This window comes from Poecile atricapillus, chromosome 1 (genome assembly GCF_030490865.1).
Source record: "Poecile atricapillus isolate bPoeAtr1 chromosome 1, bPoeAtr1.hap1, whole genome shotgun sequence".
Taxonomy (NCBI): domain Eukaryota; kingdom Metazoa; phylum Chordata; class Aves; order Passeriformes; family Paridae; genus Poecile; species Poecile atricapillus.
In genome coordinates this window covers 169,339,256-169,355,348 of record NC_081249.1, presented here as the reverse complement: position 1 = coordinate 169,355,348, position 16,093 = coordinate 169,339,256, and the positions used below count along the sequence as shown (strand labels likewise).

The following is a 16,093-nucleotide window of genomic DNA, read 5'->3' as shown; positions in this document are numbered from 1 at the left end:
TTTCTGGTTGTTGTTCCCAATGCCTGACACATTTACAGTAAGTTCTATTCAAATCAAGAAGATAATTACTGGATGCCTTTTTGTCTAACTGTTAAGTGAGGAAGTGAACCTCATGGACATCTTCATTTTCCCTCTTTCCAGAAAAAGTAAAAAACCTCTAACAGCCTCAGAAAAGTTGGTCTATTTTTCCAGGTATCATCACCCACAGAGAGTGCAGGCCAGCACAGAGGGCAGAAGGAGCATGAACCTCTCATGCTGCACACCAGCTGTAGCCTGACAGGGGCCCAGCAGCCCTTCCCAGCACAGCCTCATGGCACTGCCAGGGAAAAGGTCAAGGTCAGTTGTGCAGGGTCGAGCAGTGGCTCTGTGCTGCTTCCTAGGGGCTTCTCCACACCATCTGTGCACAACAGCCCAGCCCAGCCAGCCTGGATGCCCTCTGCCAGAGGACTGAATCCTCTCAGGAGGCTGCAGGATAAGCACCAGCGCTTATCTGCTCATCAATGTCAAGGCTCAGGCATTTGTGTGCACACACACAAGTGTCAAGTTCACCTGAAAGGTCTGAACCAGCCCTTTTATCAGAGCTCTGGCACATGTGTAGGGTTTGAGAATCAGGTACCCAACCCTTTGCTCCTCCCTGGGATTCTGAACAGTCTGTGGGCTTAAAGCAGTTTAGCAGCCTGTGATTTGTCACAACCCATAAAGACCTCAGAGGCTAAATTCCAGCTGTCCTGTGAGATCCATCCTGGCTGGAACACAGGCCAGCTGGGCCACCCTTTGCCATTGACTGGAGTGAGGTCTAAGTATCTTTTAAAATTGGCCTCTGTCCTTATTCAGGGAAACCTTCCCTTCATTTCACATATTTCATATCTCTGTAAGGGCACAAAATCCCCAAAACAAAGCCCAAATAAGGATTGAGTTCATTAACTACTAATACTATTCATTACTACTATTTGTACAGTCAAATTTGCGCTCATGAAACTTCAATACAAATGAAAATATGTTCTTCCTTCACATGTTTTATGACCTCATTTATATGCAACATAGCTTGTCAAAAGATGGCAAACAAAAGACCTGGAAGGATGAGGATTTACTCTGGATAAGCTCTTTGCTACAAATGATTTTGAATCATACTAGAATTAAGTAACTTAGTGCCACTAATGCCACTGGCACTGCTACTAGCCTTGACACTAGTGAGAGACTTAATCTGAAAGGCTCTTTTGATTTCTCAGGGGCTCCTAATGGTTAATTTTCTATTCATTTTCCTTTTTTTTATTTCTCCTTCTTTAAGGCTTGTCAGGCAGAAAAGCTGATATGTGAAAGGATCTAATCTAGGCTCAGCTTAGGTTATGGCAGGCAAGGAGATGAGGAACAAAATAGGAGCAGGGCAAAAGAAATATCTTCCAATTTGTCTGAGCCACTAATATTTGCTAATTGCAATAAATATAGTACTGCACAGAAGCTCCTAATAACCTTATATAAAGCATTTTAATGGGATGCTGTCAGGCTAAACATTGCATTTAAAAATATAAATACTCTTAATAACTCCAAATTAAACAAAATGAAGTTTGACTACCCAAATACTTTTCCCCTCTTCATGCCAGAGTCTTAACTGCATTTCACACAACTCAGCCACTGAAAATAGATGGGGCTCTATTCTGCTGCTGTGGGGCTGGAGTACACCTAGATCACACAGGAGAGGACAGTGCAGGAGTGTGCCAGGCAGTGCTGGAGATGCAGCTGCAGAGACTGTGGGGCCATGCCATGTCCTTTGGCCCAGCCTTGGACTTCCAAGACAGCAAGTCTGGGGCTTGCATGAGGGTTATAACCAGGAGACAGCAGCTCAGGGGCTTGCAGAATGATTTGCACCCCAGGATGGTAACTCTGGGGCTTGCAGAGGGGTTGTACTTAGGGGCAACAGCTTTGGGGCTTGCTGGAGAGTTTCCCCACTGAACACTGGCATGTCTGGGCTCTCCTTCCAGCGTGGCAGCTCTGGGGCTTGCAAGAAGTTTTTCCCTGGCTGTTAACAGGGCTGTTGCAGGTCCACAGCACGGGGTCCTTGCACAGCACAGCACTGGATGCAGCTTCATTTTCTTCTTTTAGCACATGACTTAAATGTTTCCATGTTTAGATTACAGGCCTTTCAGGGCACTGTTTAAATCCAGAGCAGTGACTATGTTGAGTTTAACTGAAATTGAAAGAAAGAGCATGTGGAAAATTCTTAACAAAGAAGTTTTGTAAACAGTGTCATGATACTATGGTGATGGGCCTCAGAACTGCCGACTCCATTTTTCTTTCTATTCAATCCCTTATTTTTCTTCCAAACATTCAGATTTTAGTCCTGTCTACATGGCAGTGTTGATTGTACATTTCTATGCATCTAACAAGTGCCAAGGAAATCAAACTTAGGGAATAGCAATGCTGGATGTACTTCTCAGCTGACTCTCACAGAAAGTGCTGGAGAGGGCCAAATGCTTTTCCCTGCCTTAGTACTCTCCAGGGGCTTCTGGATGTCGGGATTTAGTCTGGATTTGGGTAAACCACAAAGGATGGTCCAAATCTGAGAAGGGTGAGAGTGCAATCTGAACAAGAAAATCCACTCCCAGACCAAAGGGCTTGGCTAGGTTGCATGTGGAAGCAACACCAAGGGCATGCTTGAAGTCATGTCCTCCACTGTTTGCATCATCTGCCTGCTGAAGGCTCCTCTTGATGCTGCTCCTGCAGTCTGCAGTCCACCCTCTCACCAGGGTGAGCCTGAAGATGCTGCCTGCAGTAGGAGGAGCTGGACTGTGCTGCAGCTTGAGCTTTGCCTGTGGATTACAGGATATCTGATCCCAAAAGCCCCTGGGCTTCAGGACATGATCAGCAGGAGTCTGGGTAGGAGCAGCCAGCCTCCAGCATTTGCTGCATCTGGGTGCATCCATTCACCCTCACCAGAATGACACTGCAGCAAATACAGGGGGCTGCTGCATTTGCTGTCTAGCAAATTCTCCTCTCCCAGGTGGAAACATTCTCTGCTTCTTTTATACTGAAAAAGAAGAGGAAATGCGTCCAAAAAACTCACAGTCTGGATGGCTTCAACAGAAGCAATAACTTGGAGTGTGATAGAAGGATTACTGTCATCACACATCATGGTCTGCAGGAGGACAAGCCTGATGTGCTGGGAGCTTTGTAAACATCTCAGACTACTTAGGGAATCTGCAACACAAGCTGAAATGTTTGAAAATGTATTTTTCATAACCCATTAATTTCCCTAATGGGTATGGACAAATTCAAGCCTGGAAGAAATCCAGTGAACATGGTAAACTACCATTAAAGAGCAGATGCAATTGTTTTATGCCTCCCTCTCCCTCATGGAATGATGCAATATCTCCTAAATTCTATGGGAGAGGAGAAAGAAGAAAAAAGCCTATGCAATGTAATAAAGATAAAATGTTTGTTCCAGTTTCCTCAGCCACCAAGCCTGGGCACAAACCTATGTCTGCTCTGCGCTGCAGTCTCATGGCCCAGCCGGTTGAGCAAATGAGTGTTTTCTGTTTACTTCTTTTTCCAATCTCTTCCGTATGGCAAAGATAAAGCCAGTACAGCTCCAGCTGTACTTTTGAACCCGTGTTTAAAAGGGGTGGAAATAAATCTTAATGAGATTGTCCAGCCTTATTACCTTAAGTAGTATACCTCAAATGAACCCTGCTGAACGCTGTAATTCCCTTCTGAGGTTTCAGTGACATGAGCAAGTGGATCATATTTCACTATTGTAGTTTGTGTCATCATTGTGTGCTTGGTAGAATTCCATGTTTATCACATAAGAACTGGAGAAACACACCTTTATTAAAGATGCAAAAATAGTAGAAGATGCTTTCTGTTAATAAGTACAAAGAATTTTCTCATGATCTCATTTCAAACAGAAAATTACTTTGAATTTCTACTTCATGAGTATTCAGAGGCAAAAACTTTAATGAATCCTTACAATTGTTTTTTTGGTACCCCTTCTTTTCTCTCTGCATAAAATCAAGGTATTTTCCCAAGACTTGCTGGTGGCCAGAACAAGGAAGCACCAGATGGGCAGGACTCGAAAAATCAACGAGAGGCCAGAGAGGAATTGTCTCCCGGGAGCACCACACTGCGGCAGGGACATAATTTATTTAGGATCTCTAGAGATCCCCATGCACAGCTGAAGAGAGAATTTTTAAGAAGTGCTTGCCTTAAGTAACACATAGAAAAGAAAGAGGTGATTCTGAGTCTTTGACAACCCACAGCAGTATCCCTCAGGGCACAAGGCATGTGCCCTTCACATGGAGGGCATTTGGAGGTCTAGTAGGTAGCAAGGAGAAATCAGTTTTTCCAGCCCTAACCCACTTGGCTGTGCAGCAAATGGGATTTTAAGTCACATAGTGCCCAAAGCATTCAATGAGTAACCCACAAAAAGAAGGTCCAGAGGAGAAGAATCTCCTCCTTTTCTAAATTTAGCATAAAGCCTTGAAAGTACAGACAAGGCAGCCAAACATCATCAGTAGCCAGAGAATTTAGACAAGGAAACAACTCCGTTCTGGTAAGTGGTTTTGGGAAATAATGGAAGGAGAAATAGGGATGTAATAACCTCTTACTGAACTAAAGTTAACCTCCCTCTCTGGGCAGAAGCCTAGGACTATCTCTGACCATAGTCTGAGCTCAGTCAGTAATTATATAGATATTTGGTATTGGATCAACACAAAACTTCGAGTACATGGGCTCATCAGATGCCATGAACTGTTGAGAGGACAGGTCTGGGACTCATTGCAGGTAACAGTTTTGCACAGGAGAACAAGACCAAGCCTGCAGAAGCTGTATTGGAGGGAGCCTTCCCAGCTGTGTTCACTCCTTGGCATTCTCCAGGACTGACTTGTCAGCAGGTTGGCCCATGGCAAGGTGCTATGTAAAGTAGCGGAAAATAAATGTGATCTCCCTGTGCTGGCCCCTCACAAGAGACAGCTCCATTCAGGATTGTTCTGAGAACACAGGCACTCCAGGTGACACAGACCTGCTGTTTGGGTGGGCTTGGGGCTGTGCTGGGATGGACTCCTGCTACAGCCTTGTCTCACTCCTTGTGTGACTCATTGAAACATCCAGTTGCCTCCAGTTCTCCACTGTCCCTCAAGGCAGCCTAATTAACAAGGCAGATTGTCAACTGAGCAATCATCTCAGAACCAGGAAATATTTAAAGATTTGGCACCATTATCTAATATAACCCAGCTGCTGAACTTCATTGGGAAAAGGAAGCAAATGCACATGCTCTACTCTGAGGAACATTTCTGCGGGAGGAAATAAAGTCAGTTTGGAACAAACAAGTATTTTCTAATCTTGTACCATCCCCTTGGACAAAATGGAGATGTTCAGCTCCTGGCTGCCTTTATCTCATAGCCAGAGAGTAGTGAGTTTTCTCCTGCCTCTTGGGGTGCTCCTCTGCCTCCCTTCGTCTGCAGTGACACCTGAAACTGGGAATGAGGGATGTGGCACAGGAGCACATGTGCTGCTTCAGGAATTGGTTTTGTCTTTTGAAATCCCAGTGGCAGAACGAAGCAGGGAGATGCTCTTGTTCATGGTCTAATGATCTCTCTTCATCCCCAAAGTCCAAAATGGTGCTGGATCCTTGCTGGTGTTGGTTATGTTTTGATTGGCCTGAGCAGGGAAACTCCTACTATAGTGAGTGAGGCTCACCATGCCTCAACAAAAATGTGTCATCTGGTCAATTTTCAGCAGTTTTCTCTTTCCAGTGTAGTGGGAGAATAGTGAAGAGCTGTCTTCTTACTCCTCCCAATTTATTGGACATCCATGTAGGCAGGGAATAGTAAAGGACAGCAAAAAGGCTCTCAGCTCCTTTGTGTGTCAGAATGCTCCCCAAAAATCTGGAGAAACCAAATAATTGTAGGAGAGGAGTTTGCTGAGAAAACAAACACTCCTTCTGTGAAAAACTGTGAGCAGATTGAATTCTTTCCCTGGAGTTTTCCAATATTTTCATTAAATGACTCAAAACGAAAACATGCAGAAATGCGGTTGGCGTTTAAAAATACAACTTTTGTTAGAGAAATATTATTCTTCATCCTACATATGTGAGCACTGTATGCCTCAGTCTGCCATACGTGTCCCAGACATTGCATATTTTCTCACACTTCCCCACATGATGCTTCTCCCTAAGCCTTGGATGTTGAAATATCTGACCAAAACATCTTTGCAAAAAAATCCCCACTCTCCAGTGGCATGACAATCCCCATGTGTTGCGGGCTGGGTGAAAATGGACAGTGCATAGATATTTTGACAGCCACCAAAAAATCATGACCGGAGAAACCTGGCTTTAGGAAAAATAAATTAAAACAAGTCTTAAGTGGCTCATGATAAACATCAAAGAGTTGGCAGCAGTAAGAATAATCAAACAGTTTAGATGAGATTTCCCAGATAAATTGTTTCCATTTCACCAGTGCGCTGTCTGGTTTTGAACAGTTATGCCTGAATATACCATTTGGAATTTATGATAGATGCAGGAAGTAATAGTTTCCTTCTCAAAATCCTTCCCACATGTGGTCCATATGCCTCCAGCACAAAGAGATTGTGATATCATGCCTAAATCACATGGGTGTCAGAAAGCCAGCTGACTGTCATAGCAGCAAGATGAACCTGGGAGCCTCCCATCTGAGATAAAGAACTATAGGAAATGACAGATTTAGCACCCTAAAGACATCTGTGCCCATATCAGAAGTGTTTGTTTGTGAGGCTATTGACCTTGCAGAGCATCCCCAAGAAACTGGTGAAATATCAAGTTATAATTATAAAGAAGTATACTTATTGCTAGAGATCTAACTATGAGGTGTCTGAGTATCTTGTATTTTATGACATATGTGTTTCCAATATGCTGTTTATCATAATGTCCCAGCTTCACCTGCTGAAGATACTGAACATGGTAAAGTATACCAATCCAGGAAGATCAAGGACAATTTCAGGTTAAGTTAGCTTGAGAAGTTCTGCTGGGAACTGGATTGCATCTGTGCTTCAGCTGCAGAGCAGCTCTTGAAGGGAGAAGAGTTAGTGTGTGGAGCAACTGTGGGAACCTAGTTTTTCCTAAATGGTCACTAATGTCATCTTCCTCATCTCCTCAAACAGGACTAGAGACCATAGGTCTGAGTTATGGACATGCCCTGTGCTCACAGCTGCCAATGGAGTTCAAATATGTGAAATACAGTGGTGTGCTGGGTGCTCTGAAAGAAGAGCTCCTTGACATCTCTGAGTACACACCCACAGCACTGGGAGCTGCTTTTGGCTTAATCTTGATGTGCCTCAGTCTCTCACATATAAACTCTGAATAATTCTGCACCCATGGCTCTTAGTGTGACTTATTGCTGAGTCATATCTAGTAATGTTTCAGCAGGGGAAACATTCACTAAGTTTTAATTAGTGCAAATAGAAACACATTTCTCTGAGCAATTGTGCTGGGACAAAGTATGACTAATGCCTGGTTCTTCCCATGCACCACGAGTGCTTGGTGGGGCCTCACCCAGCAAATCTCACCAGGCACACGGCACAGGGCTCTAGCTGCTGGTCTAAGCAGTACAAGTGAACTGACCCAGCCACAGTTTGTACTGATGGGTCAGGGGGATAAAGATATTTCTGAGATTTTTGAGAGTTGTCATCCTAATTCATTGGACTGAGTAGAAAAGCTCCTCCTGACTCCAAAATTCTGGATCATGCTGCCAAAGTATGAGTGGGAGATGTGCAAATGATAAGTTTAACCTGAAATCAGGTCCTTCATAATCACGTGATCAAGCACAACCTGAGACACTCAGCTTCCTTTTTAGATTTTTGGGTTCCTGTGAAAAATTACTCAGGTGTTCAGATGTTACACCCAAGTCTTTTTTTGTGTGTTTGTGCTTTTATTTCTTTATTTCCACAGCAGAGCTCTTCAGGAAAATTGTCTGGCTACAGGAGTTTTCACCTTCTGGTTCAGCAGCAAGGATTTTACCATTTTCACAGTAACCATGTTAGTCACTGGGAAGTGTTCTGGGTGCACTGTGTAACTGCAAAGCCAGAGCATACCCTGCAGCTCCACAAAGAACACATCACAAAGAGGAAATGTGTAAGTGTATATTTATCTGCAAGATAGGTGAGAATCACAGGAAATGCCAAGTTTGTTCGTAGTGTCTATGGATTTATGAGGGGATTTTGGGCCTAAACCTTTCAAATATCTCTCCAAACTTAATTTCATGCCTTCATAATACCTGGTGGGAATGAGCCTGTGTTCTCCCAGGGAGCACTTGGTGGTGGAAACTTGAGCCATACAAACAGTGCTGAGAGCAGTGGAGTGGTGCTGGGGGCTTCCTGCCTGGGCAGTGTGGAAAAGCTGCCCAAGATTGATCAGCCACTGGCACCTCTCTGAAATGCCCCCTCTTTTTTGTGATGGAGACAGCACTGTACCTTCCAAAGTCTTCTTGGAATTTGCTGTGATTCCTCAAGGGTCACAATCATTTTACCGAGCCTAGTTTGGAGTCCTCCAAGCAAGGGCTTGCTTTTCTTCCAAAAGCAAATTGTGTGATTGACAGACCGTGTGCAGAACCAAAAGCAGCTATGAGCAGCCCCTGTGTGCCCTGCTGACTCAGTGGTGACTTCAGCTGCTCCATGAAACCCAGGACTCCTTCAGGGGGAACTGATCCTGGGCACTCTTAACATGTCCATGACCAGCACCTGGCATTTGTCAGGAGCCTGTTTCTGTGCCCCAGAATCTCTTTCCCACAAGGAAGAAAGTGTCTGGGGGATCTTGACAATCTTTTATGTGAGTTTTAGAGGAGGTCTGAGATGTAGGGTAATCCTTAATACCACAAATTTAATTGTAGAAACCACTAGTGTGTGGTGAGGGAGCTGATCACAGTCTCAAGGAAAGAAATAACATGGACAGAGAAGCAGCTGAATATGATGATGAGAGACTGGGCACAGGTTTTTGGGGGGCACATTGAGCATTCAGTTTGCAGGCTGAATGGCAAAGGAAGGGAAGGGGTCCCCACCCTCTAAATTACTGCCTATATAATGGGTCTTCAGCAAGAGAAGGCTCCAGGCATTGTTAAATGCAATTGTGGCTTCCAAATACTGATGGCTTAACACAGAATATATTGGAAATACCGCAGATGTTATGAGGGGTGGAGGAGAGGAGGAGAATAAACACACAGGTTGTTTTTTGCATGCCTTAAGTTACTGTAAACATGGAATAAGAGTGTTCAGAAATGTGCTGTACAGTGCAAGTGCTCTTGTTCACAGACCCTGGGACAAACTACAGCTTTCAAGTATTTCTGCAGATAAGGAAAATCCACCCATTGGGGGATGGGGGAGGAGCACGTGGGAAAGATGTAGCATCTTCTGTATTTCCTAACTAGATCCTTAACCACCATCTCAGCATGCAAACTCCTACTGCCTCTACTGACTGCCTGAAAGAGCTCTCCTCCTTCAGCACACCTCCTCAAAGAAAAACAAACAAACAAACAAACATTTTCTTGTGAAAATGGGTGTTAATGTGTCTGCTAGGTCAAATACCCCCACTTAGAGCCTCTGTAGCACATAGCACACATACTCACATTCTGCTTCAGAAAAGCAGTGAACTGGCACAGCCTCTACTTGCCAGCTGAATAGTTAGACTAGTCCAGTAGTCTAGTTCTAGTCTAGTTAGTCTAGGAGACCTCACCTGCTACTTTAAAGGCAGAGGCTGGAGATGAAGACTAACCCAGTGACTGTGCTCAGGGCACTCCTGGAGCACAGTCATCTCCCACCAAACCATCACCAAGCCTAAGGCACAGCAGACTCATGTTGGAGGAGTAAAACAGAGCTAACAACAGAGTTTCCATTTTTCTAATTCCAGAGGTTGCAAAGTTTTAAGCTAGTTGTCAGAAATAATTTTGTGAGTGGTGGAGGGTTGTTGTACTGCGCAGCTATGTACAGGTACACTAAGTTTGCCTAAGCTAGGCTGAACCCCTATTGAGAACCCCCTAATATTGGGCTGCAACAGACACCACCTTCTTTCACCTTTGCTTTTGATGAAAAAGAAACAGCTTTGCCATTTGTGGCATTTTGCCCAAGTGCAAGTGTGGAGTCAGTCCTGGCCCTCTGTCTTGCTCTCAGCTCTCTTCCTCTCTCAGCACTGCAGCAATTGCCTTGTGCTCTGGGGAGGTCTCAGATTTCTCCCAAATGAAAAATCCCTTTTTCCCTCAACAAAACATCTCAGGAGGTAGATGGGAAGAGACCCATAGTGGAGCCATCCAGCCCCAAGGCTTTGAAAGCCCTGCTCAGCCCTCAGCAGCCTCTGAAGCAGGTGAAGGCAGCACTCATGTGATTTTAACTCTTCATGGACTGTAGGCTGAATATTTTGACTTATGGGGCTGTCTTAAAATGCTGTATGAACAGAGAGGGCTTTCCAGGCATACCTCTGGCAGGCTCCCAGCTTGGTGTCTCCATGGGGCTTGCTCATCACCATAAAACTACTTCTGGAGTTTTTCTTGGGAACCATGGATTTCTGGGGCACCAGAGTAACTCATTTTTCCTTGTGTGGTTGCCTGATTTTCATGTTCCAAACCATCTCTAAAGCTTTAAACTATAACATCATCGTCATCATCCTCATCATCCTCATCATCATCTGTGTTTGTCCCCTGAATGCACAGCCTCTGTTGCTCGAGGCAATGCTTGCACAGACACGTGGAATTTCTGGAGCAGCAATGGAGCTAGTTGGAAGGAGAACTCCCAGCTGCCAAGATAATTCTGGTATTTCAATTCCATTTTCATCAAACTGGGACTATACTCCCAGATATAATATTTAATTTTACTTAACCTGAGCATCCAAAGGCTTTCTGTCTTGCTCCCGCTCAATTTCAATTTTCAAAAACGTGATCTTTAGAAATGTATTAACATACTGACATTGTCAACAAAATGTTACATTTTGATTTAGTAACATCTGTATTTTGTGATGAAAGAGTGCTTTCTTGGAGAATGTGTCTTCTTATAGCTAGCATTCATCTCCTAAGCTGACTTCCTAACTGCAAAAGGAAACAGGTTTGCCAAGGGGTCCATACACCAAGATCAGAGTTTCTGTGAAGTGTTTATCCCTGATAAATAATAGAGATAGTTGCCTGTTCTCATCACCCCAGCACCTTGGGCTCACCTTCCCCTGGCAGGGGGATGCTCCTGGGGAGCTCAGAGCATGCAAGCCCGTGCTGGTGGGTTTAGTGCAGTCAGGAGCTATGGTTCATCCTGCAGAGCTCTCTTGAGTTGCTCAAGTCATGCCATTTCATTCCTAAGCTACAGCAGGTAACTGGCATATGCTGGAGAAACCTTCCCACTTCTCTGCTTTTCCCCAGAGTGCTGACTGCAGTCTGCACAGCCACACTGAAAGGTGATTCCAGGCCCTTGCCCTTTAGTGAGGGTTTCACCCTGCAAACTGCAATGCAGAAGTGGTGCTCCACCCCCAAAGGAAACATGAAGTTACCTGCAAAAAGATAGACATTCTTCACCAAATCTAATGAAATGTTAATTTCAAGCATATTGAAATATGCTAATATGAGTATGTGAAAGTGGGGCAATTTTATTCCACAGGAGTAGTGCTCATGCATGTGCTGGTCATGATTTTTTATTACAGAAATGTACATGGGCCATATTTTATTCCCAGTAGCTATTTAGAACCAGCCCAGCATGGGAGCTCAGAGGTCTTGCTCACTAACAGCCTCTCTGGCTGAGATAAATGGACTCCCCACGACAGTACAGAATGTGTTGAATTTCAGGAAATCTAAATTCCCGTATTTTTCTGGGATATCCTAAGTCTGAAAACACCAATTTTATCAACTGGCTCCAGCCTGTCTTAAAGACATGTTTGAAATATGTAATTTTAGCTCTGAAAGGAAGTATTTAGCTAAAGAGCCAGGAACATACTTCAGATGAAAAGTCTTGCTTCCTCCTCTACTGAAACACGTCCAATAAAAGTTCGTGAGGAATTTTAAGGAAATTTGGTTAGATTCGCATGCCACCTGCTGCAAAACAAGCTACATCAGTTCTGTTTTTTCCCCTTCTTAGCCCTGTTGCAGTAAATAACAGAGAAAGTATGCATATATGAGACTCCTGGTGTTCTTCTTCAGCATTATAATTTTCCTCTGTTATGGCTCAGTACCCTGTGTTATTTTGACAGTGGTGTTATCCACAAGAAGTTACCCATGTTATTCAAAGTCAGTCTGTGACTGAAAGGGGAGAGAAAGAAAGAAAGAAAAGAGGCACTTGAAGAACCTTTGCATGACTTCAGAGATTTTTCTGAAGTCAAAAGGTTTGTGTTAAGAACCAGAACCATCATGACTCATATATTCCTAATCAAAATGCTGGGTGCGTGAAAAGCTGTTCAGTCGTTCAGAGACTGAACTATGACTCCTTACAAGAGGAAAATAATACACACAAGGGGAAGCACTTAAATAATTGATGTGCTTTTCTTTTATCTGCTTGTAGGAGTGACAAGAAATCTATGTAGCTGGCACTAATGGATAGCATCTGTATGTCAATAATTGCTAATGAGGAACAAATAGGAGTGCATTTGTCCTGAAGTGACTGATCTTTCTTTCTTTATCTCCCTGTGTTACAATGGGAAATTATTAGTGTAAATTTTAGAATTCTGTTCACTTCCAAATCTCAAAAGGCTTTCAAATGTCTTTTTTTGGTATGAATTCAATCCAAAATGACTGTACACTTGCTTACATGTAATTGCATTCTGTCATTTAAGATCCTTTTTTTTTTTTATCTTCTGTACTACATTCAAAATACAAAATAAAACCTTGTTTGCATCACATGTTTAATTTTCCATTCCACAACAGTGAAAGGGTGCAGCCACACTGGAATTGAACAGAAACCAGTAATTTAAAAACACCCAAGGCTTTCATCATGAAAAATTGCATAACCATTTCCAGCACTGAAATAGGATACTGTTACTTAAGAGAAGCAAGTACTAAGAGTACTTATTTAAGAGAATAAAATCTCTTGAAAAATTATTGGTGTATCAAGCTGTTCATATCCAGCTATTTAAGTCAAAGATCGTATTCAGCCATTCCCCCCAAGTTGCTTTTCTGAGGGAACAATTACACAGCTGTTCCTGCTACATTCTTGTGTAGGCTGAAAGCAGTCTAAAAACTCTGGCATTAATTTCCTGTAACTACAAAGTGCAGCTCTCCAGGTTGTTCGTGAGGCATACCCTTTGCAAAGAGGTTACTGAAGCAGTACACACACTTGACACTAATATTGTGCTTTGGCTAAACTTATTTATAGCCGTGTGCATGTGTGACACGGGTGCATGCAGAGGGCTGTGGGGTTTGTGTTCGAAGCAGGGCTCTGGATTGCAGCCACATTGCAGTGCTAATGATATCTGTCACTGCACCAACTTTTTGTAGCTGTATTTTCTGTCTGCTTTCAAAACTAAGGATTTTAGAAGACCAGTCCCAGCTTTCTATGCTCACTGGATCCAGAAAAGGGGCAGTTCTGCCCCAATCAGTGTATTAGAAAGTTTGATGATGATGGTTTTTGCAACTCTTTTTGTGGAGTGTGAAGATTTAAACTGCTGAAGTTTTAAACTTCGACCTAGCTAGTCAAAGAGCAATAGCCACAAAAATATTGTTTCAAAAATCCCCGACATGAAAAACAAGCTGGCAGCAGCTCACTCACTAGGATTACTTAATAACTCTGATGGAGGTTCTCTCTCCACTGCTGGTTTTGTGCATATTTCTGTGTGTATATATGCATCCACACATCTGTAAGTACAGGAACCAGAATATTTGCAAGGTGCATGAAGCAGGTGTCCCTTGGGACAGGTTGGTTGTGTCTGACATGGGGCAGGGCGGGCCCTGCTTCCTGGGAGCAGGCCTCAAGCAGGGCTGGACAGCAGGGGAGAATTATTGGGGGAACAGAGAGAAATAAACATTTGCTCTGTGTATGCTGGCACATTTCTGATCCACATCTAAACATCACTTTAATTTTCATTCCCGCCCATAGAAATTAATTACTTCCCTCAATGCATCCATGAATGTTTTTCTGGAAGAAAACTTGAAGGTCCTTTCAGCAGCAAAGATAATTGAGATATCAGTAACCTCTGCACACAAGATGCCATGCACTCTTAATATCAGTTTCATCATTAATATCAGATGCCAGCTGATACTGATACTGTCACCCTGAAATATCCCACCCCCAACTTAGAGTGCTTAATAAGCAAACCGGGGCCAGGGTCCTAAATCAAAGCCTGGAGAAGCGAAACTTTGCTGATTAACAGTTCACCCCTTTGAGCAGGTAAGCAGGAAATGGTCATTTTCATCTCTCCTGTCTTTAGCTGATAGTGTCAGCCCAGAGAATTGTGCATGGTGCAGCTCACTCTGCACCATATACATAATTTATATTTTTCCACTCTAGCTATGAGTGCGCCGTTTTAGACTTGGGATTTGCTTTTTAAAATGGAAGCAGAGAGAGAAGGAAAAAAGAAAAATGCTGTGGCATCCTTCTTCTCCAGCCACACTTTTTAGCCTAGAACCTCATCTTTGATGCACATCCTTCACAGACCTATGGAACTGCTACGCAGTACGTGTTGTATATAGCAATACATGTAAGAAGATAAATGCTTGCCACGGCAAAAGAAAAAATAAAAGGTGCTTCCAGTAGTCCATCTCTTTATTAGTAAAATGCCTTAGCAGGGAATTAGGCTATCATTTTGACAAGAGTTTCCTTTTGTACAGGCAGCCTAGATAATATTTACAGTTCCTACAGAAGTTTTTAAAAACCACCTGAGAAACCTGCTTGCTGACATACTCCTCTTCTCAGTGAAGTTTGACAGATACAGCCCTAAGCTCTAGTAAAGGATTCCTTCCCAGATAAATGCAAAGTGTGTAATGCACTTATTTTAAAAATAATGCAAATTTCTATTTCCTTTCAGCAAATAAACCCTTTGCATTACATTTATCTGTCCTCGCTGTGTCCGTTACCATCCAGGAAGGTTTATCAAGGAACAAACAGGACGCACACACAGCGCCTGGTCCTGCAGCACCCATCCCCACAAACTCTCCTTAGCGAGCTCAAGACTGCACACATCGATACCATCCTTTGGATACCGACACTTCAGTCCGTCTGTCTCAATTCCAGAACCCTTCCTCCTACCCAGCCCCTGTGCCTTCAGAGAGAATCCAAGGCCACCCTCACCAGCCCACCGCACGGACTCGTAAGGCGCCGCACCAGGGTCTGCAGCGCTTTCAGGGACTTTCTCCTCTCCCTGCTGCGGCTCCGGCTCCCTTCGAAAGCGAGAGCTTCGCGTGTGACTTTGCAATCTGAGAATGTGAAGCGGGCGGCAGGACACCGGGGTAAATATAAATCTGGCGCTTACCCACAGGCAGTCCCTCGCAGTCTGACATCGTGGGAGAAATCCTCTCACCGGGGGCTCGGGAAAACCACTGCAGGACCGCAAGAGCGGGTCCTTCTCTTTGCAAAGGCAAGGGGGAAAAAATATCTAACAGTTTACAGCCACCCTCCTCTTGCACTCCACATCTACCCACCCACAGAGCTGTAGCAACAGTCCCGTCCCTGCCTTCTCATTATGGGATGTAAAGATAAGAATGTGCTTTTGTGCCAAAAGAGTGTGCTATTGGTGGATAAATTTGTTGTCATCCCTCCCCTTCGCAGAGTTTCCTCTTTAATGTCACAGAGGCACATTACCCTGTCGGAAAGGCCATCGAATATTTATGAAACGGCTTTTAAGAGCTAAGCCGCAGATCTGCGCGGGGAACAGAGCTAATTGCTGTGCCGTGGGTGCTGGGAGCCACCCCGCAGGGCTCTACTGCTCCCCGGGGCTGCGGGGGCAGCTGATGGGCTGGGGGATAGGCTCTGACATCCTGCTCTGTACCTTCTCGTTCTGCAGGCTCCGAGTAACAAACACTGCTGGAAAGGGGACAAAAGCCAGGGTGTATCTCTTTAAGGAGGAAGGAAAAAAAAAAAAAAAGTCTTTGTTTATATTGTAATATCTGAGAAAATGTTTTGTGACACTGTTACCGAAGGCTGTTTCATATATATATTATATATATATATTTTATAATAA

General features: G+C 43.8%; 1 protein-coding gene across 1 annotated transcript in view; it reads right to left on the bottom strand.

The window, feature by feature from the left end:
• EML1 (EMAP like 1) overlaps window positions 1–15,608 on the bottom strand; it is a 125,410-nt gene extending 109,802 nt beyond the window's left edge. Inside the window, exon 1 of the mRNA XM_058844517.1 lies at window positions 15,386–15,608. Within this exon, the coding sequence (XP_058700500.1) occupies window positions 15,386–15,413 (28 nt within the window). The 5' untranslated portion in view covers window positions 15,414–15,608. The remainder of the gene's footprint in view (window positions 1–15,385) is intronic.
• Between the last annotated feature and the right edge of the window lie 485 nt (window positions 15,609–16,093).